The sequence below is a fragment of the Scyliorhinus torazame genome, chromosome 11 (genome assembly GCF_047496885.1).
Source record: "Scyliorhinus torazame isolate Kashiwa2021f chromosome 11, sScyTor2.1, whole genome shotgun sequence".
NCBI lineage: Eukaryota > Metazoa > Chordata > Chondrichthyes > Carcharhiniformes > Scyliorhinidae > Scyliorhinus > Scyliorhinus torazame.
In genome coordinates this window covers 1,914,345-1,941,483 of record NC_092717.1, presented here as the reverse complement: position 1 = coordinate 1,941,483, position 27,139 = coordinate 1,914,345, and the positions used below count along the sequence as shown (strand labels likewise).

Here is a 27,139-nt window from a genome sequence, read left to right as displayed (position 1 = left end):
AACTGCTCATGGATTTAACTGGTGACCAGTGGGAGGGTATTTGTTACTGAGCAGGACCTGCAATTTAATCTGAATGTAAAGTGGAAGATCATCAATGTAGGCTCTGTTCAAACTAGCATCATAAAGAGTGGTTTGCTGCTTGCTAGGTACACTGACTGCAGCCTGAATTCAGAGCCAACCGGACTGAGGCTCTTTCAAGATGGAGACTAATTTGCTTTGCTTCAGCCAGTTTGAGCCTCATTGTACCTGATTTGCACTGCACAAGTTGAAGCTATGATGTGAAGCTGAAATCACTTTGTATCAGGCTAAATCAACATCATGTCTGTGTGGCATTGCACAACCTGTTGCACATACAGTTAAACTTGAGGTTTAATGTTGGTGCAAAAACACTTTCCACTTCTCACTTGTGTCGACTCAGATTTTAGGTCTGGAGCTCTGGGACAGAGCAGTGTGGGTCTAGAGCTCTGGAACAGAGCAACGTGGGTCTAGAGCTCTGGAACAGAACAATGTGGGTCGAGAGTTCTGGGACAGAGCAGTGTGGGTCGAGAGCTCTGGGACAGAACAATGGGTCGAGAGCTCAGGGACAGAGCAGTGTGGGTCTGGAGTTATGGGACAGAGCAGTGTGGGGCGAGAGCTCTGGATTAGAGCCGTGTGGGTCTAAAGCTCTGGGACAGAACAATGTCGGTCGAGAGCTCAGACAGAGCAGTGTGGGTCGAGAGTTCTGGGACAGAGCAGTGTGGGTCGAGAGCTCTGGAACAGAGCAACGTGGGTCTAAAGCTCTGGGACAGAACAATGTGGGCCGAGAGCTCAGACAGAGCAGTGTGGGGCGAGAGCTCTGGATTAGAGCCGTGTGGGTCTAAAGCTCTGGGACAGAACAATGTGGGTCGAGAGCTCAGACAGAGCAGTGTGAGTCGAGAGTTCTGGGACAGAGCAGTGTGGGTCGAGAGCTCTGGGACAGAACAATGGGTCGAGAGCTCTGGGACAGAGCAGTGTGGGTCTGGAGTTGTGGGGCGAGAGCTCTGGATTAGAGCCGTGTGGGGCTAAAGCTCTGGGACAGAACAATGTGGGTCGAGAGCTCAGACAGAGCAGTGTGGGTCTAGAGCCCTGGGACAGAGCAGTGTGGGTCTAGAGCTCTGGGACAGAGCAGTGTGGGTCTAGAGCTCTGGTACAGAGCAGTGTGGGTCTAGAGCTCTGGGACAGAGCAGTGTGGGTCGAGAGTACTGGGACAGAGCAGTGTGGGTCGTGGAACAGAGCAGTGTGTGTCTGGAGCTCTGGGACACAGCAGTGTGTGTCGAGAGCTCTGGGACAGAGCAGTGTGAGTCCAGAGCTCTGGAACAGAGCAGTGTGGGTCGAGAGCTCTGGGGCAGAGCAGTGTGGGTCTAGAGCTCTGGGACAGAGCAGTGTGGGTCTAGAGCTCTGGGACAGAGCAGTGTGGGTCGAGAGTACTGGGACAGAGCAGTGTGGGTCGTGGAACAGAGCAGTGTGTGTCTGGAGCTCTGGGACACAGCAGTGTGTGTCGAGAGATCTGGGACAGAGCAGTGTGAGTCCAGAGCTCTGGGACAGAGCAGTGTGGGTCGAGAGCTCTGGGACAGAGCAGTGTTGGTCTAGAGCTCTGGGACAGAGCAGTGTGGATCAAGAGCTCTGGGACAGAGCAATATGGGTCGGGAGCTCTGGGACAGAGCCGTGTGGGTCTAGAGCTCTGGGACAGAGCAGTGGGTCACCTTCCACTAGAACATCAACAAATTTCAAATTTGATCACTTTCATCATTTAATGAATGACGTAGAAAATTGGATTGTAATCGCATTATCCTTTTTATATTTGTTTATTTTTAATATACTATGACCTTTATTTAATACCTGTATTGATGATCCGTGTCATTGATAAATATAGGTGTTGTGTGTTTTGTATGCAGAAACACAATATCTGAAGTTCTCACGTGCCTTGTGTCGGCTCGGTGCAGTTGTTGCTATTTTGTGTTTAATCTCTCTCAGCTGTCCTAATTTGTGTTAATGATGTAGACAAATCAATCCAACCACACAATCTTCAGACAGCATATAATATATAATTACAGAATGTAAATTTTAATTCAATATTTCAATTGTTTTGATAGTTGGGTTCTAAGGCATGTGGTTAAACCATAAGAACAAAGAACGATACAGCACAGGAACAGGCCCTTCGGCCCTCCAAGCCTGCGCCGATCACGTGTCGTGTCTAGACCAACCGCCTGTATCCTATACCCCGTCTGGTCATGTGCCTATCCAGATAAGTTTTAAAGGTCGCTAACTTATCTGCCTCAACCACCTCACTGGGCCGTGCATTCCAGGCCACCACCACTCTCTGTGTAAAAAAACTTCCCCGCACATCTCCACTGAACCGTTCCTCCCCCCAGCTTGAACTTGTGCCCCCTTGTAATTGTCATTTCCGCCCTGGGAAAAAGCCTCCAACTGTTCACCCTATCTATACCCCTAATAATTTTATAAACTTCTATCAGGTCGCCCCTCAGCCTCCGCCTCTCTAGGGAGAACAATCCCAATTTATTCAATCTTTCCTCAAAGCTAATACCCTCCATACCAGGCAACATCCTGGTAAATATTTTCTGTACTCTCTCCAAAGCCTCCTCGTCCTTCTGGTAGTGTGGTGACCAGAATTGGACACAGTATTCCAAATGTGGCCTAATCAACATTCTATATAATTGTAACATAATTTTTGAGCTTTTATACTCAATGCCCCGTCCTATGAAGGCAAGCATGCCGTATGCTTTCTTTACCACCATTTCCACCTGTGCTGCCACTTTGAAGGATCTGTGGACCTGCACGCCCGTGTGATCTAAAATTAAAACATCACTTGTAAACTACAATCCTTTATAATTGTTGGGATGGAGGGTGTAAGTTGTAACAAATTGCTTTCAGTGGGAAGTGACGAGACTCAGCACTTGAACTGTGCGCCAACCTGGTGCTTGTTCAGTCCTGTAAGTGACTAGAGTCTGTATTCATTACAAATAAATGTCACTAAGATTAAATATAAGAAATATGTTTTATTGTTAGAGTTTGTAATGATTTATTTTAAAACCAAAGCAATTATTTCACAGGAAGAACAAATCTGTTTGTGTGCGCGCCTCTGTGTGTGTGTGTGTGTGTGTGTGTGTGTGTACACACGTGCACACGCATCTTGTCAGTGTTTGTGTGTCTGTGCACTTGCGTGTGTCTGTGCTTGCGTGTGTCTGCTCGCTTTAGTGTGTGTGCACACTCGTCTGTGTACGTGTGTCTGTGCGGGCGTGTGTGGCTGCGCGCGCACGTGTCGTTTTACAATAGTGCTAACAGTGAGTGAGCCTAAAGTTATAGAGTAAATCCGGTTGTGGCCTGAGAACTGATCTTTGTTCTTCCTGTGCAGGGTGAAGTACTGGAATATAGTGACGATCTACTGGAAAAAGCGGACAGTTAATCTCAGCGCGAGAACAAAGTCTGTGCAAGAGATAGAACATAGAACGATACAGCGCAGTACAGGCCCTTCGGCCCACGATGTTGCACCAAAACAAAAGCCATCTAACCTACACTATGCCATTATCATCCATATGTTTATCCAGTAAACTTTTAAATGCCCTCAATGTTGGCGGGTTCACTACTGTAGCAGGTAGGGCATTCCACGGCCTCACTACTCTTTACGTAAAGAACCTACCTCTGACCTCTGTCCTATATCTATTACCCCTCAGTTTAAAGCTATGTCCCCTCGTGCCAGCCATTTCCATCTGCGGGAGAAGGCTCTCACTGTCCACCCTATCTAACCCCCTGATCATTTTGTATGCCTCTATTAAGTCTCCTCTTAACCTTCTTCTCTCCAACGAAAACAACCTCAAGTCCATCAGCCTTTCCTCATAAGATTTTCCCTCCATACCAGGCAACATCCTGGCAAATCTCCTGTGCACCCTCTCCAAAGCCTCCACGTCCTTCCTATAATGCGGTGACCAGAACTGTACGCAATACTCCAAATGCGGCCGTACCAGAGTTCTGTACAGCTGCAACATGACCTCCTGACTCCGGAACTCAATCCCTCTACCAATAAAGGCCAACACTCCATAGGCCTTCTTCACAACCCTATCAACCTGGGTGGCAACTTTCAGGGATCTATGTACATGGACACCTAGATCCCTCTGCTCATCCACACTTCCAAGAACTTTACCATTAGCCAAATATTCCGCATTCCTGTTATTCCTTCCAAAGTGAATCACCTCACACTTCTCTACATTAAACTCCATTTGCCACCTCTCAGCCCAGCTCTGCAGCTTATCTATATCCCTCTGTAACCTGCTACATCCTTCCACACTATCGACAACACCACCGACTTTAGTATCGTCTGCAAATTTACTTACCCACCCTTCTGCGCCTTCCTCTAGGTCATTGATAAAAATGACAAACAGCAACGGCCCCAGAACAGATCCTTGTGGTACTCCACTTGTAACTGAACTCCATTCTGAACATTTGATTAAAAATGGTGAAAACCCCAAAATGATTCCATTTCCAGCTGCCTCAGCTCAGGACAATTTCCCCAAACCCGGAACTCTTCCCATAGCTGCTTAAAGTCTTGGATTTTTAAAAAACTGGCCTGTGTGTAGTTTGTCGATGTTTCCGAGTGGCAGCCCTGTAAACGGTCTTTCTCAGATCTGCCTCTTATTATTTAATAGAAACCCTTCAGCTTTGAGCTTTTGTCCAATTTTACATTTGAATTCCACTCTGCTTATTTTCATTCTTCTCCGAACGGCATCAGAAATAGTCTCTCTGGCTGAAACCTATTACCTCATAACTACCTCTGTCTACTTCGTAGTTCTTCTCGGTTGCTATCCTGCCATGATTGGAGTATTGTGCCTGTGTTTGTAATGGTAGAATGTAGAGTCTTTCCTTAAAAGGATGTTTACTTTCTTTCCTACAAAACCTAAAATGATGTTTAAATACATTTGGCACACGGACTGTATGTAATCGCTTTAACTAACATTCTGTTTCTGTACCAACTTGGTTGGTTTGACGGTTGAATGTTGTCCTGAATCAGTCCCAAGATTACGTTGCGCTTGGCAATGGGGGGGGGAACCTTTTTTGGGTGTGGAATCAATCGGACAAATCTGCTGTCTGAGTTCACACTGAATAGAGGCATCAGTCAGCGATTGCTGTTCATGTTTAATTATCCTTCACATCTGTCTGCATTACCAGTTGCCAATGTTGAGGCAGCGGAAACCATGGAGATGCTGATTGGCAGAAACCTCGTGCAATAATATTGGGGAAATACCCATGTTCAGAATGGGATCTTGTGTGATTCATAACCACCAATAGGAAGAATATTTTTCTGTAAAGTGTTGAGCAAAGTTTAGGGTATAATTTTTATTTAAATATGCAACTAAGAATTATAAAGATGGGAAATTCAGTGTGCTGATTATAATTCCACTGCGAAAACTGAAACCAAATTTGTTTCGTACTTTGCCTCAGGCCTCCACTAGTTCCACTGCCTCGATGCCAGAGAAAACATTGACTCATTTATTAATGTTTGAACATAGACCCTTGATGCTGTTCTTAGCGAGTCAGTGTGAAAAACCCACAAGTAATCCTTCAGTGCAGCTGCCCTGTGCCTGGACATTTGGTTGTGAGCCATGCTTTAAACAGCAAACCCCTTTTCCACAGCCACTGGTGGATTGAATAACATAGTGTAAATTCACTGTACAATTAGAGATTCTCCCAAAACAACTGCTGCTTTGATAACCTGAATAATCTGCAATCTTTGTGGGGCCCAAAGTGTTTTTAAGAAGAAAGTAAATTGGTGGGCATTTTAAATTGCAGGGTGGTGTGCATTACTGAGAATTGCATAATGCAAATCTTTGTTGGTCATTTGCAGCCGTCTCAAAAAAATAACCCTCAAAGCTTGCCCTTAAATTCTTTCCATGTTTACCTGGGGTCACAAGCTATCTTTTTATGTATAATGCAAATTCCTTAAACAAACAGAAAAGAAATAACACCAAATATATTTAACTTAAAGATTTATTTTTGATTATTTAAAGCAAATTGTCAGACAGTATGAATCGGACAGTCAATTACTCACTGATCGCCCACCCTCCATCCCCCGCATAGTAACCCTCCCCCGAACCCCTTCCCTCCCCATGATACGGTACTAAGTCTTCCTGTGTCTCTGCTCGCCCTGTCTGGACTGTGAACTGCAACATTTTTGCGGTAATCATGTTTTTGTTTCGTGAATCATATTAATGTAACAGTATTAATCTTTCTTTATACACTACAGCCATTGTGTTCAAATGTTTTTTTTTAAAAAAAAGGATAAGAATCTGTACAACTGACTGGGTGCCTTAAACTATTAAAAATCTTTTTACCCTTTTCTGGAGAGACTACATTGATATTTTGTTCAGTACCTCCACATAAACCCGCCCCATTTTATGGCAGATAACATTCGCTCTCGGCTATTTTCCAAAGCAGTGTGGTCATGTAGCAAAAGGTAGGTGCATATAAAAATGGAATAAATACACGAGGAGAATAAATACATTGCATATTGTCTAGAAATAAAGTTCAATGAATTACAATATGGATTATATTAGTTAAATACATGCAAACTGACACAGAAACTAAATAGAAATTATTTACAAATCTTTACATTTTTCTGACAGGAGCCAATTAAAGTTCCCACCCTCCATTTTGCAAGATTCTGGTGTGGTTGTCCAGGTGAATTGACAATATCACAAATGCAGTGAGGCTGTCTCTCTACCAAGAAGGTCAATTGTACTTCAATAATTCTAATCGAAAAGAATTTTACTCCCAATCCGTGGTGTGTGTGTACTTAACTGACTGAACAGACTCATTGTTCATTCTGCTTATTCCAGCTATTTGAAACTGTAACAATGATTATTTTAAAGCATAGTAGAATTAAGATACCTCGTGCTGTATTGCAATGCTTCCCATTTTTAAGAGGGTCAGTTCTGATGGCCCCATCTTGATTTTGGAGCCTCCCTCACTAAGCAGATTTTTCACTTACACTTTATGTTGCATCTCGATGTGCTCACTGCACCTCACCTGCCCCCTTCCATTCATCTGGTACACAGATGTTTTCTGATGTCTGCGTCTGTAGCACCACACAGCGAGTATCACTGCCAGTACCAGCAGACCAATCACCGTGACGATGACAGCAATTATTGGGCCTTTGCTCGAGTGTGTGCACCCCTCCCCTCTGCAGCTTTCAATGGTGGGGAGCAGTTTGGCCTCCGTGCCGTCCCTGAAATTCTCCCTTTCAGTGAAGCCATCATACATGTCTATTTCTGTAAAATCTATCAAAGTCCCAGTACTTGCTTCAAGTGTGCCTAAAGTCAAAGTATGATGGGTTGAAATCTCATCTGTTTTTGTGGGTATTGGGACATGATCTACAGGATATAAACCTTCACTTACAGTTTCTACAGTGCTCGTTGGGGATGGTGAAGGTTCAGTAATTTCATCCGAGGATTTCCAGGATCCATCAGTGCCTATATTTGAGATGGTAGTTATGTAGAAATTGTCATCTTCAATTGCTTTACTGGCACTGACGGTTTCAGGATCTGTAGTTGGTGTTAGACCTAGGTCCACCTGTTTAACTCCTTGGTCAGGCAGTTCAGTTGGTACACTTATAATCTGTGTGTAGTGCGTGACAGAGGTTGTGCCTGGAGTGTCCGGCCTGCTAATCTCAATATGGTTGGAATGATCTGAGGTGACAGTTGTTTCATCCTCTATTTCCATTGATCCATCAACCTTCTTGCCTTCCTCTTCGGTTTCTGGTACAATGGGATACCCATCTACCCATGATTCATTTGTACTGGCAACTGTTGCCTTGGTAACTTTAGTTTCATTGTGCACAATGGATGGTTCAGGCAAGTCTTCAGCTGTTTGGATCCCTTTGGTAGCATCAGTCTTCACTCCAATTTGATTATCACTTGAAGTAATTTGGATTTCAGATTCCATGTCTGGTTCCTTGGTATCAGGCTGGTTGGTGTTGGGAAATGCCTCTGAGGGGAACCAAAATAGATGTTTCTGGCTGAGTAACGAAACTGGAGATTCAGTTGGCTTGAGAGTTTCTCGGCTGTCCTCTCCTATTGAACCATTGTCATCATCCACGCCTTTCCTACCATCCTCAAACACAGTGACTCTGCCTTGCTCGTTGGCATCTGAAAATGACATTGATTCTTCATCAGGGAACTTGTCTTCGTAGTCAACATGTCCCTCCGTTTCATCTAAAAAAAATAAACAAGCGTCTGACTGAATTATCTTGGATTCAGTATTAATCCAGGTGGGATTTTCATGCAATAAAGAAGACTGCATTAAAAGTACTAATTCTACAATTTTAGACGTGTGAAAATCAAGGTATTTTCTCATACTTATGGGTAGCAATGTGTTAGTATTTTCAAGCTGGTAGTCGCTGAAATATATTTATCAGGAGTGGCCGAATGAGGTGAGGGTTCATTTGCAACTTTGGATTCAGCTCTCGCTCTGCTGAAGTGCAGTGTTCTATCCCTCTATCGACAGGAGAAGGCTAGGCTTCCTGCCCTTTGTTGAAGCCCCACACACAACTTCTCAACCCCTTCTCCCTCAAATCATATCAACCCCATTCCAATCCATTAGAATACAAGAAACGTTTACATTGCTGGGACATAGGGAGTGGGTAAAATTTGACGGGCACCAAATGTACTGGGAGGATAAGCTGGCCTTTTCCTCCCCAGTCACCGAGTCCATTCCTTGCCAGTGGGAAGGGGCAAGATCTAAACATATGTTTACACTAGCAGAGTAAAATAATTAGAACTCCCGGAGCTCAGTAGCTTAGGCTAGAATCTCCCAGCTTGCCTCTGATGAATGGAGGGGTATATTGTATTATATGTCTTTGGTGCAGTAAGGGTTATAATCCTGGGTTGTGTGTGTGACTGCTGCGGTTGTGTTTTTTTAAATCCTAGTTTTCAAGACAGCTAGGTTTTTTGGAGTCTGGTCCAATTAAAGCATCATAAAAGTTTGGGCTAATGGACTTTTATTTAGATTAAGAGGGTTCTCTGCAGAGTAATTAAGCAGAGACATTGGGCTGGATTCTCCAAAAATGGGGCTATGTCCCCCACGCCGGCGTAAAGATTCTCCAGTTTCCTGCAAAAAATAAAGATCGATTCACTTACTTTCTGGGGGCTAGCAGGGACCCAGGGAGCTTCACGCAGCTTTGGCTGCGGATATGGGGTCCCGTACTTCCGGTTCCGAGTCCGCACATGTGCACAGTGGTGGCCTCTTGATGGCGGACTCAGACCGTGGACCAAGATGCACAATTTTTGCGCGGTGCTGCGAAGAATCCAGCCCATTGTGTTCAGTTTACAAAGAGAAATATTATTCAATATGGCGCAGGAGCATGGCGACTCTGCGAGCTCTCTCCCCTTGTCCCTTTTCTTTTATCTCCTATCAGCGTTCTGACTGACTAATACTATTTTCCTCTTATATAATTACACCATTTGCCAATGTTCTCTGTTGATTATTCTTTTTGTCTACTTTGTACGTACTGTGCACGTTCCCTCGGCTGCAGGAAAAATACTTTTCACTACTTTGGCACATGTGACAATAAATCAAATAAAGAACAACACAGGAACAGGCCTTTCGGCCCTCCAAGCCTGCGCCGACCATGCTGCCGTCTAACCTAAAACATTCTACACTTCCTGGGTCCGTATCCCTCTATTCCCATTCTATTCATGCATTTGTCACGATGCCCCTGAAATGTCACTATCGTCCCTGCTTCCACTAACACCCTCCAGAAGCGATTTCCAGGCACCCACTGCCCTCTGTGTAAAGGATCGCCCCTGCGCATCTCCAAACTTTGCCCCTCTCACCTTAAACCTATATCCCCTAGTAATTGACTCTTCCACCCTGGGAAAAAGCTAATGACTATCCACTCTATCCATGCACCTCATAATTTTATAGACTTCTATCAGGTTGCTCCTCAAGCATCATCATTCCAATGAGAACATACTGAGTTTATTCAACCTCTCCTCATAGTTAATGCCCTCCATGCCAGGCAACATCCTGGTAAACCTCTTCTGTACTCTCTCCAAAGCCTCCACATCCTTCCGGTGGTGTGACGACTAGAATTGAACACTATATTCCAAATGAGGCCAAATTAAGGTTCTATACAGCTGCAGCTTGCCAATTTTTATACTCAATGACCCGGCTGATGAAGGCAAGCAGGCCATATGCCTTCTTGATTGCCTTCTCCATCTGCGTTGCCAGTGACCTGTGGACTTGTACACCCAGATCCCTCTGTCAATACCCGTAAGGGTTCTGCCATTTACTGTTTAATTCCCACCTGTATTAGATCTTCCAAAATGCCTTGCCTCACATTTGTCCGGATTAAGCTCCATTTGCCAGTCTCCAACTGATCTACACAGGTTTATATTTATTGAACAAGCATCAGCAACTATTCGCAACCAAAGAAGTAAATCACTGGCTCAAAACGCACTGACCGACTCTGCTCCTGGTCTTAACACTTTACCAACACGGGTGAAGAGGTTAGAATTCACCCTGTAATTATTGAGATTACATAACCAATGACTATTTACTAATTCCCAATCTGTCACAAAATTAACATATGGGACGTTCCTGCTGTTTTGGAGATACGGCACAAGGCTTGCTTCAGTTGAGTGTGTTTACAGCACTGACTCTGTTACATATCTTAATATTACACCAGAAAACACCAAATGCAAGGGCTAGTCCAGTCAGTTTCATATCGATGCTCCACTGGATATTGGGGAGGTGATGATGTAATGGTATTGTCACTGGACTGGTGATCCACACACCCAGGGACCGGGTTCGATTTCTGCCACAGCAGGCGGTGGAAATAATAATAATCATCTTTATTGTCACAAGTAGGCTTACATTAACACTGCAATGAAGTTACTGTGAAAATGTCCTAGTCGCCACATTCAGGCGCCTGTTCGGGTACACAGAGGGAGAATTCAGAATGTCCAATTCACCTAACAAGCACGTCTTTCGGGACTCGTGGGAGGAAACTGGAGCACCCGGAGGAAACCCATGCAGACTCCGCACAGACAGTGACCCAAGCCGGGAATCGAATCCGGGACCCTGGCGCTGTGAAGCAACAGTGCTAACCACTGTGCTATCGTGCCGCCCATTGAATCCAATAAATATCTGGAATTAAAAATCTAATGATGACCTTGAATCGATTGATGTAAAAAAACCATCTGGTTCACTGATGTCCTTAAGGGAAGGAAATCTGCCATCCTTACCTAGTCTGGCCTACATGTGACTCCAGAGCCACAGGAATGTGGGAAAATGCTCTCTGAAATCAACCACAATCTGCAACCTCATGGCCTGGCAATGATCAACCCTGGTTCAATGAAGAGAGCAGGAGAGCCAGGAGCCAGGAGCAACATCAGGCAGACCGAAAAATGAGGTGGCAACCTGGTGAAGCTACAACACAGGACTACTTGTTTGCCAAACAGCATAAGCAACGAGTAATGGACAAAGTTAAGTGATTCCACAACCAATGCATCAGATCTAAGCTCTGTAGTCCTGCCACATCCAGCTGTGAATGGTGGTGGACAATTAAACAACTCACTGGGGGAGGCTCCACAAATATCCCCAAGCTCAATGATGGAACCCAGCACATATGTGCACAAGACAAGGCTGAGTCATTCGCAACAATCTTCAGCCAGAAGTGCCGAGTGGATGATCCATCGCGGTCGCCTCCGGAGGTCCCAGCATCACAGATGCCAGTTTTCAGCCAATTTGATTTACTCCACATGATATCAAGAAATGGTTGAAGGCACTGGATACTGCAAAGGGTATGGGTTCTGACAATATTCCGGCAATCGTCCAGAAGACTTGTGCTCCAGAACTTGGCTAGGCTGTTCCAAATTAGCTACAACACTGGCATCTACCCGGCAATGTGGAAAATTGCCCAGGTGTGTCCTGGACAAATCCAACCTGGCCAATTACCACCTTATCAGATAAAAGCGAATTACTGCAGATGCTGGAATCTGAAATAAAATCAGAAAATACCGGACAATCGCAGCAGGTGTGACAGCCTCTGTGGAGAGAGAAGGGAGCTGATGTTTCGAGTCTGGATGACTCTTTGTCAAAGCTCTATCAGACTACTCTCAATCATCAGCAAAGCGATGGAAAGGGTCATCAACACAAGTGGCACTTATTCAGCAATAACCTGCTCACGGACGCTCAGTTTGGGTTCCGCCAGGGTCACCCAGCTCCTGACCTCATTACAGCCTTGGTTCAAACATGGTCCAAAGAGCTGAATGCCTGAGGTGAGAGTGACTGCGCTTGACGTCAAGGCAGCATTTGATCAAGGAGTCCTAGCTAAACTGGAGTCAATAGGAATCAGGGGGAAAATTCTCCACTTTTTGGGAGGCATACCTGGCACAAAGGAAGATGGTTGTGGTGGTTGGAGGTCAATCCTCTCAGCTCCAGGACATCACTGCAGGAGTTCCTCAGGGTAGTGACCTCGGCCCAACCATCTTCAGCTGCTTCATCAATGACCTCCCTTCCATCATAAGGTCAGAATTGGGGATGTTTGCAGATGACTGAACAATATTCAGCGCCGTTTGAGACTTGTCAGATAATGAAGCAGTCCATGTCCAAATGCAGCAAGACCCGGACAATATCCAGGCTCGGGCTGACAAGTGGCAAATTACATTCGTGCCACCAGGTGCCAGGCAATGACCATCTCCAATAAGAGAGAATCTAACCATCGTCCCTGGACATTGAATGGCATTACCATTGCTGAATCTCCCACTATCAGCATCCTGGGAGTTACCATTGGCCAGAAACTCAACTGGTCTACCCACATGAGCAGGTCAGAGGCTGGGAATCCTGTGGTGAGTAACTCACTTCTCGACTCCCCAAAGCCACCTGACAGATGATGTCAGGAGTGTGATGGAATACTCCCCACTTTCCTGGATGAGTGCAGCTCCAACAACACTCAAGAAGCTCAACACTATCTAGTACAAGGCAGTCCACTTGATTGGCACCCCTTCCACAAACATTCCCTTCTCCACTGGCACACAGTGACAGCCGTGTGTACCATCTACAAGATGCACTGCAGGAACTCACCAAGATTGCTTAGGCAGCACCTTCCAAAACCACGCCCCCTACCGTCTAGCAGATCAAGGACAGCAGATACCTGGGAACCCCACCACCTGGAAATTCCTCTCCAAGTCACTTACCGTGCTGATTTGGAAATATATCACCATTCCTTCACTGGCGCTAGGTCAGAATCCTGGAACTCCCGCCCTAACACCACATGGATGGCAACAGTTCAAGAAGGCAGCTCACTACCAGCTTGTCAAGGACCATTAGGGATGGGCACTAAATGCTGGCCTAGCCAGCAAAGCTTACAATCCGTAAAAATGATTTTGCTTTTTAATTAACAGAAAAAATAAACATTTTAATTCTTGTCCTGCAGAAATGTAAAGGTAGAGTTCTCACATATTCAACAGGTTGGGACTTCACAACACAAAGTCATTTTTAGCTAATTGATGAGATTAACATGAATGTAGTTATCAAATTATCTAAATGAAACGCTGCTTCCCCTTTGGAATAAATGGGAAAGGATTTATTTTCCTCACTTGAACCAGTCCAACTGCAGAAAGTTAGTTCTGGCACAGGCAACCCAGTGAGATACCAAGGGTATAGAGGCTTCTATTCATCATTCTAACATCAAAGAAAACAAACTCTGTTTCCCCTATCCTGAGGTTCACGTTTCCTTTCCCAGAATGACACTAATGGGTGTGTTCAATATTGGGTAATAATTTCTGTCTGGCTTGAGGTTACCTTTGTAGAAAGTGACCCAGCCCCAGTGTTGGCGTTTAGCGAGGAAATGTGATGCTGGTTATATTTAGCAGCTGCAAATGCTTCAAATGAAAGGTATTTCATTTCCACTGCTACCACTGTCTGAATTATTTTTAATTGCATGAATGTGAAATTGGACAGAATTCAACTCCACCTTAAGTAATCAAGCATGTGTAATGTTCTTGGTTTTTAAAAAAAAAAACAGTTTCTGTTCTGAACAGGCATCATCATCAAACCAACCTACAGGGATTTAGAGACAAACTCCCTGTTTCAAAATCAGTGCAGAAAACTGCACAGAAGAAAAACACAAAATCCTCCAGCGACCTTTGTCACCCTGGTTGTCTCTCCCTGTGCCTGCCTCTCCGTCCGTCTCACTCTCCCTCTGCCTCTATCTTCCTGTGTATGTCTCCATCAAAATGCCAGAGGATATGTGTGAGAATAAGGATCGGCAATAGCAGCACGGTAGCATGGTGGATAGCACAATTGCTTCACAGCTCCAGGGTCCCAGGTTCGATTCCGGCTTGGGTCACTGTCTGTGCGGAGTCTGCACGTCCTCCCCGTGTGTGCGTGGTTTTCCTCCGGGTGCTCCCGTTTCCTCCCACAGCCCAAAGATGTGCAGGTTAGGTGGATTGGCCCTGATAAATTGTCCCTAGTGTCCAAAATTGCCCTTAGTGTTGGGTGGGGTTACTGGGTTATAGGGATAGGGTGGAGGTGTGGATCTTGGGTAGGTGCTCTTATCAAGAACCGGTGCAGACTCGATGGGCCGAATGGCCTCCTTCTGCACTGTAAATTCTATGAAAGAAAGCATGATCTCATGTCTCCTCAACACTAACCTCACTTCATGGTTCAACTGTGGTGAACTGTTTTGCAGGAGATGTGCGAGGCAGGTTTTTTACACAGAGGGTGGTGAGTGCCTGGAACGCGTTGCCAGGGGAGGTTGTGGAAGCAGATACATTAACGGCGTTCAAAAGGCATCTTGACAAACACATGGATAGGATGGGTATAGAGGGATATGGCACAAGGAAGTGCTGAGGGTTTTGGCCAAGGGTGATATCATGACCGGTAAAGGCTTGGAGGGCTGAAGGGCCTGTTCATGTGCTGTATTGATCTTTGTCTTTGTGTTCTCATTACCTCCTATTACTTCACGTTTATGACATAATCTGATAGAGTTGTTGTTGGGCTAATTTGTATACAAATAATCATTTGGTAGTGCAGAACTTGAATATTGTTGAACAAAGGCATGTTGTTGTAGCCTTTGGTCTTGCCCTCTCAGGACAACTCGCAAGAATACCAAATGTAAAGGAAACATTTGTACTTCATGGGAAGAAAATGCTGATTGGTTGACAAGGGGACTGTGATTGGTAGAGATGTTGCCATTGAGAATGCACCAGTTAACTACCAAGTTTTGTTTAAATTCAATCGAGGAAGGTTGATTCTGATTGATCAAGACATTTCCCTGCCGAATTAACTAGAGAATGGTCTGTTTTGTTCAGTTGAAACAGGTGCAGTGTGTGTACATGTTCTTTCTGTCTGAAAAGAACAGAGCCTTGTGTATTAAACTATGTGGCTTCTAGCACTTGTAAGTGAGCCACTGATAATCTTCAGTGTAATTCTCAAACTCAGGATTGTTCAGCAAGTGGACATTTGGTGCCCTTCCCATTGCGAACAGCAAACAAAATAGGTGACAGCCATTCTCTGTTCATTTCCCAGGGCAATATCTTGATCAATCAGAGTCAACCTGCCTGGTTTGAAATTAAACCAAAACTTGGCAGTTAACTGTTAATTAACTGTTGAAAAGCGGGGGTGTGGGTGAGTGACTTGACGGAATTCCTGAGGCTGGAGAAAGTCAAGTTCGTCCTGAGGGGGTGGGTTGATGGGTTCGATCGGAGGTGGAAGCCGTTCATTGACTTCTTTAAGGAGGATTGAGGTGTCAGCAGAGGGGGAGGGGGGTAAGGGGGTTAAAATGGGGAAGGCAGGATGGGAGGAGGGGGGCGGGAGTAGGAGCGGGGGGGAGTGGGTGTTGGTTATTTATAATGTTGTACAATTTTGCTGCTTCTTCAGTTTGTTTTTTATGAAAATACCTGAATAAAATATTTTTTTAAAAAGAAAAGTTACACCTTGTTGAATGAGGTGTGACTCAGTTTTGAATTGTGTATGAACTTCATAATCACTAATAACCACCCTCCCTGATGTTGAAAACTAGATTTATATTTGGAGAATGTCAAATTTCACCACAAAAAAAATCCAGAATTTGAAGTTTATTTTAATTTTAGGTTATATTTTAATCAAACCATAATCATTATGTTGTTATCTGAAAATGTTTATGAAAAGTTAAGGATAATAAGTTGTTTTAACTTGCTGGTTTGTACAAGAATGCTCCAATGTGACTAGAAGACAGAAAAGGAGAAATCCCACCTCAGGGATCACTAGATCTTTGTGAACGGTTTTCTTCATGTTCTGCTCCACCGCTGACCACAAGATCTAGGTCATTAATAGTCAGATAACAACAGAGTGATGGGCAACACAGTGGCAGAGTGGTTAGCACTGCTGCCTCACAGATCCAGGGACTCGGGTTCAATTCTGGCCTCGGGTCACTGTCTGTGTGGAGTTTTAACTTTCTCTCCGTGTCTGCGTGGGTTTCCTCCGGGTGCTCCGGTTTCCTCCTATAGTCCAAAGATGTGTAGGTTAGGTGGATTGGATATGATCAACTGCCCCTTAGTGTCCATAATGCTAGTTTAGAAGGGGTTACTGGGTTAAGGACATGGAGTGGGGATCCCCTTTCAGGGGATCGGTGCAGACTCAATGGGCTGAATGGCTTCCTTTGCACTATAATGATTCTATACCCTCAGCCTGGGGACAGTCAGTCAGATTCATCTCGAAGCACAAATCAGTTCCTCACGTGCTCTTAAAATTGCACAACAAGGTGACTTCCCAGAATTAGTGAGTATTTTCTTTTAATTTTTTTTTTTTAAATTTAGAGCACCCAATTATTTTTTTCCAATTCAGGGGCAATTTAGTGTGGCCAATCCACCTGCCCTGCACATCTTTGGGTTGTGGGGGTGAGACCCACGCAGACACGGGGAGAATGTGCAAACTCCACACGGACAGTGACCCAGAGCCGGGATTCGAACCTGGGACCTCGGCGCCGTAGTCCCAGTGCTAACCACTGCGCCACCGTGCTGCCCATTAGTGAGTATTTTTTGATATATAGAAGAGAAATAAATATTTTTTTTAAAGAGTGACACAAGGTCATCAGTTAGCTCTGGTGATAGCACTGGAGAAATGTGAAACTTGACCCCCATCTTGCTGTTAGCCGCACTTGTTTTAATTTATTTTGAAGTTGGATTGAAGTCCATGACAAATACTTTTATTTCCATATTTAAAACATCTGTAACAAAATTATCAAAATTAAAACCTACTGAGGGGAGGGAGCCTCTTGAAAACAAGCATCCTGCTGTCAGGGTTCACATCCCTCTGAATCCACCAACTCCCCAGATGTGCTTTGGTCAATCTCCTATAAAGGCGAACAACATCTGGGCCCATCTGAAGATTAACCTATTACCCTTCCATTCCTTCTACACTTACAGTGCAGCCCCTTATTCTAAAATGTGTCATAAAGTTTCTACTCAAGACTCTTCATCAGAAGTAACGATTTTCTAGGCCTGCATCAAGTTTTGTTAATTTGCGAGGTCGGTCTGTATACTTATAACTATCTGTTTAAATCTGTGTTTGTCTCGGTAAATAATCATTATTGCACAGGGACATCTTAGCGGTGAATTAGTCACAGAAGATGAATTTGGGTCACTGTTAAATCAAATTGTTACAATTCATGTGATTTATCTACTGTGCAAATTGAAGTGTGGCACCACTGCGCAGAATGTTGAGTTGGCAGGCGCCTGTTCCTATATTTAAAGTCTGTGGGAGACCCACAATTTTATTTTTGGGTATCTTGAGTTGGTTCATATCCTGGTAAATAAACACACATGGCTGCGAGCGCTATTTCATAATCCCTCAGTTTCCTTTCATAGTCACGTACAGTTAGCCATAAGCTCTTAACAAATTCATATAACTATACAGGGACAGGTGAATCATAAACCCACTAGAGACTGATCTCTCGCTGTTAGGTAAATTGTCCTATAGTCTAATTGAACAGGGGTCTCAGATAAATAACCACTCTGAATTAAGGGCACTAAAATCATTGGTAACGAACCACTTTCCCCGATGACTAGTTTTGATCACATGGGATAGAATAAGAATTAGGTTCAAGCAGGGTGGGAACCTTTAACATGATTGAGGGTGGGAATGAGTTTGCACACCCGCCTTCACCTTCCCAGATCAGAGCTCAAATCCAAGCAGATCGTGGGTTAAAATAAACATCCGTTGGTTTCTAAAATTAAAACCATCGCAACCCAGTTCCTGGAAGACCCTGAATTGATGGGAGTTTCAGTTAGGGGGAGAGTTTCTCAATGTAGCACCCACCCAAGGAATGCATGGAGCTGATAGCAGGGCCATAAGATACACAAAATGTTTCATTCCCTGAGCACACGCTCTCTGAAGTTAAGGTGTTCTGATGATGTTGCCCAGCATCACTGAAAGGACACAACAGCCCTACCTCACTCAGACAGAAACCGATGTGAGGGAAGCAAATACATTTATTTTACAAGTCAATCTGTAATCTTTCAAGATGACTTTAGGACTACGTAGTCAACATAGAACATAGGGTGCTCTTTTCAAGAGCTGGTGCAAACTCGATGGGCCGAAAGGCCTCCTTCTGCACTGTAAATTCTATGATAATCCCAAAGTCCATATTTCAATGCTTCTGAACACTGATCCTATTGGATGTTAAGATTGTGCATTTTCTCTCACCTTTTACACAGGCCTGGACAAATCCATACCACTCTCCACAGCTATCACACAACAGGCTGAAGGCATTCTCCCCGTTGGCCATGACATAACCTTGGGCACAGATATAAAGCAGCTCATCCCCCATTTCGGTTCCGGTGTGACCCTGGAGAATGGTGTTGGGGAAGGAGGGCGGGTCTCCACAAGGCTTTCCTGCAACAACAAAAAAGGAAAGAGATACTGAAAGCTACACCAATTTCTCAAACAGTCACTCAAGCATTCCCTCTGTAGATTTTACCCTCTGTGTGAGGTTGTCTCTGGCAATGCAGATTTCTGTCATTACTGAAGAGGTTGGAGATATTTCACTGTGAGTGAGTGACAGATTTATTCGATTATAATTTAGATCAGAGGCTTACTGTATTAGAGGCTGCCCTAAGGAAGCTTATTCTCTATGAAAGGATATATATTTGTAAGATGCTGTACATATATAATAAAGCTGAAACACAAGATAGAAAACCATCTTAAACAGAAAAAGACTGGCATTTATATGGGATAAAAGCAAAATGCTGCAGATACTGGAAATCGGAAATAAAAACAGAAAGTGCTGGATACACTCAGCAGGTCTGGCAGCGTCTGTGCAGAGAGAAACAGAGTTAACTTTTCGAGTCAATATGACTCTTCAGGGCTAAGGCGAGGGAGAAATGTGAAGGATTATAGAAGGGCAGTGATTTTTGGGTGATAGGAGAGATTGTCAAAGGCAGTATGAAGGGCTATAGAAGGTGCTAATAGTGGCATAAAGGTAAGTGAGCAGAATGTGTTAATCGGACAAAAAAGGTCAGTGCTCAGTGAAAACACAACTGAAAAACAAGTGACAGATGGCCCGGTTTGTGTGTGTGGGGGTGGGGGTGGGGGGTCATTTGTGTTGGGACAGAAGCCTTTTTGGATAAAAGAGGTCAAGATGGAGGGGAAAGGTCAGAGTCCAACGTTGTTGAACTTAATGTCGAATCCCGAGAGTTACAACGTACCTAATCGGAAATCTACATTTATATAGCACCTTTTATGACATTCGGATGTCCCAAAATACTGCGAAGCCACTTGAGTACTCTTGAAGTATTGCCACTGTTACCGGAAACACAGCAAGCTCCCATAATAACAATGTGAAAATGTCCAGATAATCTGATTATGATGTTGATTTGGGGGTAAATATTGTCCATGACGCTGGGGATAATTCCCCTGCTCTTGTTTCAAATAGTGACATGGGATCTTTTCCATCCACTTGTGTGGAGACATGGGCCTCAGTTTAATGTCCAAAAATGTATCACCGCTGACAGTGCAGCACTCCCTCAGTACTGACCCTCTGACAGTGCAGCACTCCCTCAGTACTGACCCTCTGACAGTGCAGCACTCCCTCAGTACTGACCCCCTGACAGTGCAGCACTCCCTCAGTACTGACCCTCTGACAGTGCAGCACTGCCTCAGTACTGACCCTCTGACAGTGCAGCACTCCCTCAGTACTGACCATCTGACAGTGCAGCACTCCCTCAGTACTGACCCTCTGACAGTGCAGCACTGCCTCAGTACTGACCCTCTGACAGTGCAGCACTCCCTCAGTACTGACCCTCTGACAGTGCAGCACTCCCTCAGTACTGACCCTCTGACAGTGCAGCACTCCCTCAGTACTGACCCTCTGACAGTGCAGCACTCCCTCAGTACTGACCTTCTGACAGTGCAGCACTCCCTCAGTACTGACCCTCTGACAGTGCAGCACTCGGTCAGTACTGACCCTCTGACAGTGCGGCACTCCCTCAGTACTGACCCTCTGACAGCGCAGCACTCCCTCAGTACTGACCCTCTGACAGTGCAGCACTCCCTCAGTACTGACCCTCTGACAGTGCAGCACTCGGTCAGTACTGCATGGGAAGCATCAGCCTAAATGTGTTGAAGTGTGTGGAGTAGAATGTGAACCCAGAATATTTTTAGTGTTTATTCCATGATTAAAGTAACGGCTCAAATTGGTGAGCACTAGAAACAAGTAGAAATGTTTAGAATTGGCAACTTTGTTTGTTTGGTTATTTGTTTGTTGGTGTGGGTTCTGTGCGGAGGGCAGCACTTTAGAAGAAATGTTCTCTCAGAGACCTACATTCCCAATGGCAGAGTTAAACACGGTTCACTCAGTTCTCACACAACACAGAATTAATTCATTTAATCCACCCCACAAAGCACTTTGATTCCTGGTCACAGTCAAATCCCGAGATTTGTACAACTGACACCAAGGGTGACGATGAGCTCTCAATCCAACCCCAGGATCCAGGATGAAAAAATAGTGTCCAGTCTCTAACCTGTGATCTTTATTTCATTACAGACCTATTACAGTCTCTACCATGCTGGGCAGCACGGTTGCACAAGTGGATAGCACTGTGGCTTCACAGCTCCTGGGTCCCAGGTTCGATTCCCCGCTGGGTCACTGTCTGTGCGGAATCCGCAAGTTCTCCCCGTGTGTGCGTGGGTTTCCTCCGGGTGCTCCGGTTTCCTCCCACAGTCCAAAGATGTGCAGGTTAGGTGGATTGGCCGTGATAAATTGCCCTTAGTGTCCAAAATGGTTAAGTGGGGTTACTGACTTATGGGGATAGGGTGGAAGTGAGGGTTTAAGTGGGGTGGTGCAGACTCGATGGGCCGAATGGCCTCCTTCTGCACTGTATGTTCTAGCCTGTGATCTTTATTCCATTTCAATCCCATTACAATCTCTAACCTGCTATTCTTATTTAATTACAGGCCCATTACAGTCTCTCGCCTGTGGACTTTATTTTGTTATAGCCCATTACAGACTCTAGACTGTGAAATATTATTTCATTACATCCCAATACAATCTCTAGTCTGTGAACATTATTTCATTACAGCCCATTACATTCTAGCCTGTAAACTTTGTTTAATTAGAGCCCATAACCATCTCATAGATTTCATAGAATTTACAGTGCAGAAGGAGGCCATTCGGCCCATCGAGTCTGCACCGGCTCTTGGAAAGAGCACCCTACCCAAGGTGAACACCTCCACCCTATCCCCATAACCCAGTAACCCCACCCAACACTAAGGGCAATTTTGGACACTAAGGGCAATTTATCACAGCCAATCCACCTAACCTGCACATCTTTGGACTGTGGGAGGAAACCGGAGCACCCGGAGGAAACCCACGCAGACACGGGGAGAACGTGCAGACTCCGCACAGACAGTGACCCAAGCCGGAATTGAACCTGCGACCCTGGAGCTGTGAAGCAATTGTGCTAACCACTGTGCTACCGTGCTGCCCCTCCAAGAATCTCCAAGTTCTTTGAGGAAGTAACAAGGAAGTTAGACAAAGGAGAACCAGTGGACCTGATTTATTTGGATTTCCAGAAGGCCTTTGACAAAGTGCCGCATAGGAGACTGTTAAATAAGTTAAGAGCCCATGGTGTTCAGGGTAAGATCCTGGCATGGATAGAGGATTGGCTGACTGGCCGAAGGCAGAGAGTGGGGATAAAGGGGTCCTTTTCAGGATGGCAGCCGGTGACTAGTGGTGTACCTCAGGGGTCTGTGCTGGGACCACAACTTTTCACAATATACATTAATGATCTGGAAGAAGGAACTGAAGGCACTGTTGCTAAGTTTGCAGATGATACAAAGGTCTGTAGAGGGACAGGGAGTATTGAGGAAGTAGGCAGGCTGCAGAAGGACTTGGACAGGCTAGGAGAGTGGGCAAAGAAGTGGCAGATGGGATACAATGTGGAAAAGTGTGAGGTTATGCACTTTGGAAGGAGAAATGGAGGCATAGACTATTTTCTAAATGGGGAAATGCTCAGGAAATCAGAAGCACAAAGGGACTTTGTTCAAGATTCTCTTAAGGTTAATGTGCAGGTTCGGTCGGCAGTTAGGAAGGCAAATGCAATGTTAGCATTCATGTCGAGAGGGCTAGAATACAAGGCCCAGGATGTACTTCTGAGGCTGTATAAGGCTCTGGTCAGACCCCATTTGGAGTATTGTAAGCAGTTTTGGGCCCCGTATCTAAGGAAGGATGTGCTGGCCTTGGAAAGGGTCCAGAGGAGGTTCACAAGAATGATCCGTGGAATGAAGAACTTGCCGTATGAGGAACGGTTGAGGACTCTGGGTCTGTACTCGTTGGAGTTTAGAAGGATGAGGGCGGATCTTATTGAAACTTACAGGATACTGCGAGGCCTGGATAGAGTGGAATTGGAGAGAATGTTTCCACTTGTAGGAAAAACTAGAAGCAGAGGACACAATCTCAGACTAAAGGGATGATCCTTTAAAACAGAGATGAGAAGGAATTTCTTCAGCCAGAGGGAGGTGAATCTGTGGAACTCTTTGCCGCAGAAGGCTGTGGAGGCCAAATCACTGAGTGTCTTTAAGACAGAGATGGATAGGTTCTTGATTAATAAGGGATCAGGGGTTATGGGGAGAAGGCAGGAGAATGGGGATGAGAAAATATCAGCCATGATTGAATGCCGGAGCAGACTCGATGGGCCGAGTGGCCTAATCCTGCTCCGATGTCTGATGGAGATCTTTATTTAATTACAGCCCCATTACAATCTCGAACCTGTAATCTATATTTCATTACAGTCCCTAGCCTGTGAACTTTATTTCATTACAACCCAGGATTTTGTGCAGAGCCTCACTGCGCTGTGGAGACTCATCATTATCTACACTGGCGTCATGCTGAGAATCCTTCATCATTCATTCATTAACAATCAGAATACCAGCTTCATGGTAAACAGTGAGCCCAGTCAGGGACAGAAAGCTTTGTCTGTTCTCTGTTTGGATGATAGTTTTTTCTTTAGCCAGAAGCAGGAGCCAGACAGTGAGAGCTGCTGAATCCCGCTCTGCTCAGCTACCTCAGCTATTCAGAGAATGGTGGACGATTCTCAGGGGAGTGGACCCCTCACACAGTCAGGAGAGGAGTCCCAGGACAGATGTAGAGGGAGACGCTGAACATCTGTCAGAAACGTTCACCTTAGGATGTCCTGACAACACCTCTGTAATTCACAACTCTCAGCCTTATCGTCGTATGGCACCAACATTACTAAAAACACACCAGGGGTAACTGCCAATAACTATTAAATGGAGCTGGAAATCAGTTTTTAAAGATTATTGCACAGCTGTGTTTTAATAACTTTCCTCGATAAAGGAACAGAATCGTGTCCCAGGTTAAATGGTGCCGTGATCTGATGTACAGACTGACTGACTGACTGACTACAATTCAATATAGGAAAAACAAGATGAGTTATAAATGGTAATTTTTTCCATTAAATTCAATTGAATTTTATTGTTTTAACATTCAATCATCCCCTCAAAATAAACGACAAAGTCACAGTTGAGCTGACTAACCACTGGAACAAGCATTTAGCTTGGAAAAGTATGGAATTAAGTGAAATAAGTTTGCTACATGAATTGTATTAAACAAACCATTTGGAACGGACAAAGGATTAACCAGTTAATTGGTGTTTGGGATGACATTGTTTACTGGGTTTTCCGTTAAATGGCTACACGATCAACCAGAGAGGAGTTAAATATTAATCCCAAACTATTCACAGCTGACCACCAGACCAAGTCTCCACAAAAGAAAGTAATAACAGAGAATATAAAACCGGTTTTCAGAATAATTGATAGATAACAAAATGTCTCAAGGCCCTTCACAACAGCGTTATACATCAAAAGTACGCCGAGGACTCGGGTTCGATCCCGGCTCTGGGTCACTGTCTGTGTGGAGTTTGCACATTCTCCCCGTGTCTGCGTGGGTCTCACCCCCACAATCCAAACATGTACAGGGTAGGTGGATTGGCCACGCTAAATTGCCGCTTAATTGGAAAAAAAATAATTGGATACTCTAAATTTATAAAAAATAAATCAATCAAAAGTACACATCAAGCTACATATAGCAATATTATGACGAATGATGAAAAGCTGGTTCACGGAGGTAGTTATTCAGGAGCATCTTAAGGAAGATAAATGAGGTGGAGAGATGTCAGAAGGAAACAGGGCGTCAGCTGGATCCACACCCACGCCCCCCCCGATTGCCCCGGCGCCATACGGTAAGGCGTACTACAGGTATGGGGGTACATCCGTGCCTGCTGGCTCCGCCCAGTGTGCACATCGAGCTGCTCCCATTCTGGTAGCAGCTGCAGGAGGCCACACATCTCTGCTTAATAAAGCCTTGGTTACTTTCTAATCTCGCCTCGTCGTAATTGATAGTGCATCAGGAAATTCCAGAACTTAGGGTCCAGGAAGGCACAGCCGTCAATGGTGGAGTGATTAAAAGAAAGGACAGGGCAGCACTGTGGCGCCGTGGGTTAGCACTGCTGCCTCATGGCGCCGAGGTCCCAGGTTCGATTCCCGCTCTGGGTCACTGTCCGTGTGGAGTTTGCACATTCTCCCCATGTCTGTCTGGGTTTCGCCCCCACAGCCCAAAGATGTGCAGGGCAGGTGGATTGGCCATGCTAAATTGCCCCTTAATTGGAAAAAAAGGGACAGATGGGGCTGGACAAGAGACATGTAACAGTTTTGGAATGGTATTCCAGTGCCTTTTAAATATGAAGCTGGACCTATGCAACCGTGGCCACGCACTCAATTACCTATTAAACTATTATCCATATTCAAAGATTTACACAGACTGTCCTTTACCAGCAGGAATAATACTTTGAATATTAAGATTTAGTCATTAAAAGACACTGGGCGAGATTCTCCACTCCCACGCCGGTTGGGAGAATCGCCTGGGCCGCCAAAATTTCCCGGGACGCCGGTCCGACGCCCTCCCGCGATTCTCCCAAGCGACAGGAATGGCCCCGTCGAGTTCCGCAGGCCGGAGAATCGCCCGAGACACCCATAATGGCGATTCTCCGGCACCCCCGCTGTTCTCAGGCCCGGATGGGCCGAGCGGCCAGGCCAAAATGGCGGGTTCCCCCCGGCACCGTCCACACCTGGTCGCTGCCATCGGGAACAGCGCAGGAACGCTGGGGGGGGGGGGGGGATCCTGCACTGGGGGGTACCTCAAATGTGGCATGGCCCGCGATCGGTGCCCACCGATCGTCGGGCCGTCCTCTCTGAAGGAGGACCTCCTTCCTTCCGCGGCCCCGCAAGATCCGTTCACCATCCTCTTGCGGGGCGGACTCAGAGAGGACGGCAGCCACGCATGCGCGGGTGACGCCAGTTATGCGGCGCCGGCCGCGTCATCTATGCGGCGCCGCCTTTACACGGCGACAAGGCCTGGCGCGTGTAGATGACGCGGCCCCGATCCTGGCCCATTGTCGGGGCCTGAATCGGTCAGGATCGGGGCCGTTTCGCGCCGTCGTGAACATCGACGGTGTTCACGACGGCGTGGGCACTTCGGCGCGGGAGTGGAGAATCTCGCCCACTGTCTCTCCCAGGCAAGTACACAGAATTAGCAACTATCCTACAATGAATCAGTGGAAAAAGAAAATGTCCATAATATTGAACCACAAAGACAAAGAGGGTTACAATTTATAATCCTGATCTGTACTGCATTAACCTTTCTCGTCCAGGACAATACTGTACCACGTGTTCTCCAGTTCATGAAGAATCCTTAGATTAGGGGGAGAAATATTGGCAATGCTACCCACTCCTGGCCATCAGCCTGAGAATCATCCCCAAATGGTTCAGGTGAGTGAGGACACCTGATTGGACTGTGATACTTACTGAACCATATCTAGGATCACACTGAGACAAATGTCTGACACCCATGGAATTGTGTTTGAGTATTCAAACACAACCGGGTGGAACAGAAGGGATATCATCGAAGGGAGAAATCACAGATAACATTTATTGTTTTCTTTGCTTCAGCCTTGAGTTTCCAATTTACTCTCAACTTAAGTAACAAAACCCACTTCCCCCTTTAAGGGGATTGATGGTACCACTGATGTGCAGTGAGGAATGTGGGGGTTGTGATCCAGACTAAGATCTGAAGGGAATCTCCACAACAACCAATTATAAACTTGTCGGAACAGGAGGAAGTCATTCAGCCCATCAATCTGCTCCACCATCCAATTAGATCCACAACCCAACCACATTTACACAACTTTGTACCATAACCTTTGGTTCCTTAACCCAACAAAAATCTTTCAATCTCAACTTGAAAGCTCCAATTAACCCTCAGCAATGATGGTCTTTGTGGGAGAGATTCCCGATACCCACACCTGGTATAAAATAGTGCTTCTTGATTTTGACTCTTTCGAATCAGGCTCTAATTTTAAGATCGAGTTCCCTAGTTTTTTGATTTCTTCACCAGAGAAAATAGTTTTTCCGTATCTAACCTATCAAATCTTTTTAACATTTTAAACACCCTAATCAGGTCATTCCTCAACTTTCTAAATCCAAAGGAATACAAGACAAGTTTATGCAATTTCACCTCAGAATTTATTTGCCTTCCTTGATAACAACTCACCAA

The 27,139-nt window shown here is 45.2% G+C and overlaps 2 protein-coding genes across 4 annotated transcripts in view; one reads left to right on the top strand and one right to left on the bottom strand.

Moving 5' to 3' along the window:
• The window catches only part of crtap (cartilage associated protein), a 31,247-nt gene extending 24,879 nt beyond the window's left edge, over positions 1 to 6,368 (top strand). For both annotated transcript variants that reach the window (XR_011933281.1, XM_072466849.1), the window contains one exon: positions 3,392 to 6,368. Coding sequence is in view for 1 of the 2 variants with exons in the window: in XM_072466849.1 (XP_072322950.1) it covers positions 3,392 to 3,442 (51 nt within the window). In the remaining variant the exon portion in view is untranslated. The remainder of the gene's footprint in view (positions 1 to 3,391) is intronic.
• LOC140385055 (sushi domain-containing protein 5-like) overlaps positions 5,759 to 27,139 on the bottom strand; it is a 60,994-nt gene continuing 39,613 nt past the window's right edge. For both annotated transcript variants that reach the window (XM_072466847.1, XM_072466846.1), the window contains exons 3-4: positions 18,718 to 18,906; positions 5,759 to 8,240 (exon numbers count right to left, since the gene is read on the bottom strand). In XM_072466847.1, the coding sequence (XP_072322948.1) occupies positions 7,015 to 8,240; positions 18,718 to 18,906 (1,415 nt within the window). In that variant the 3' untranslated portion in view covers positions 5,759 to 7,014. The remainder of the gene's footprint in view (positions 8,241 to 18,717; positions 18,907 to 27,139) is intronic.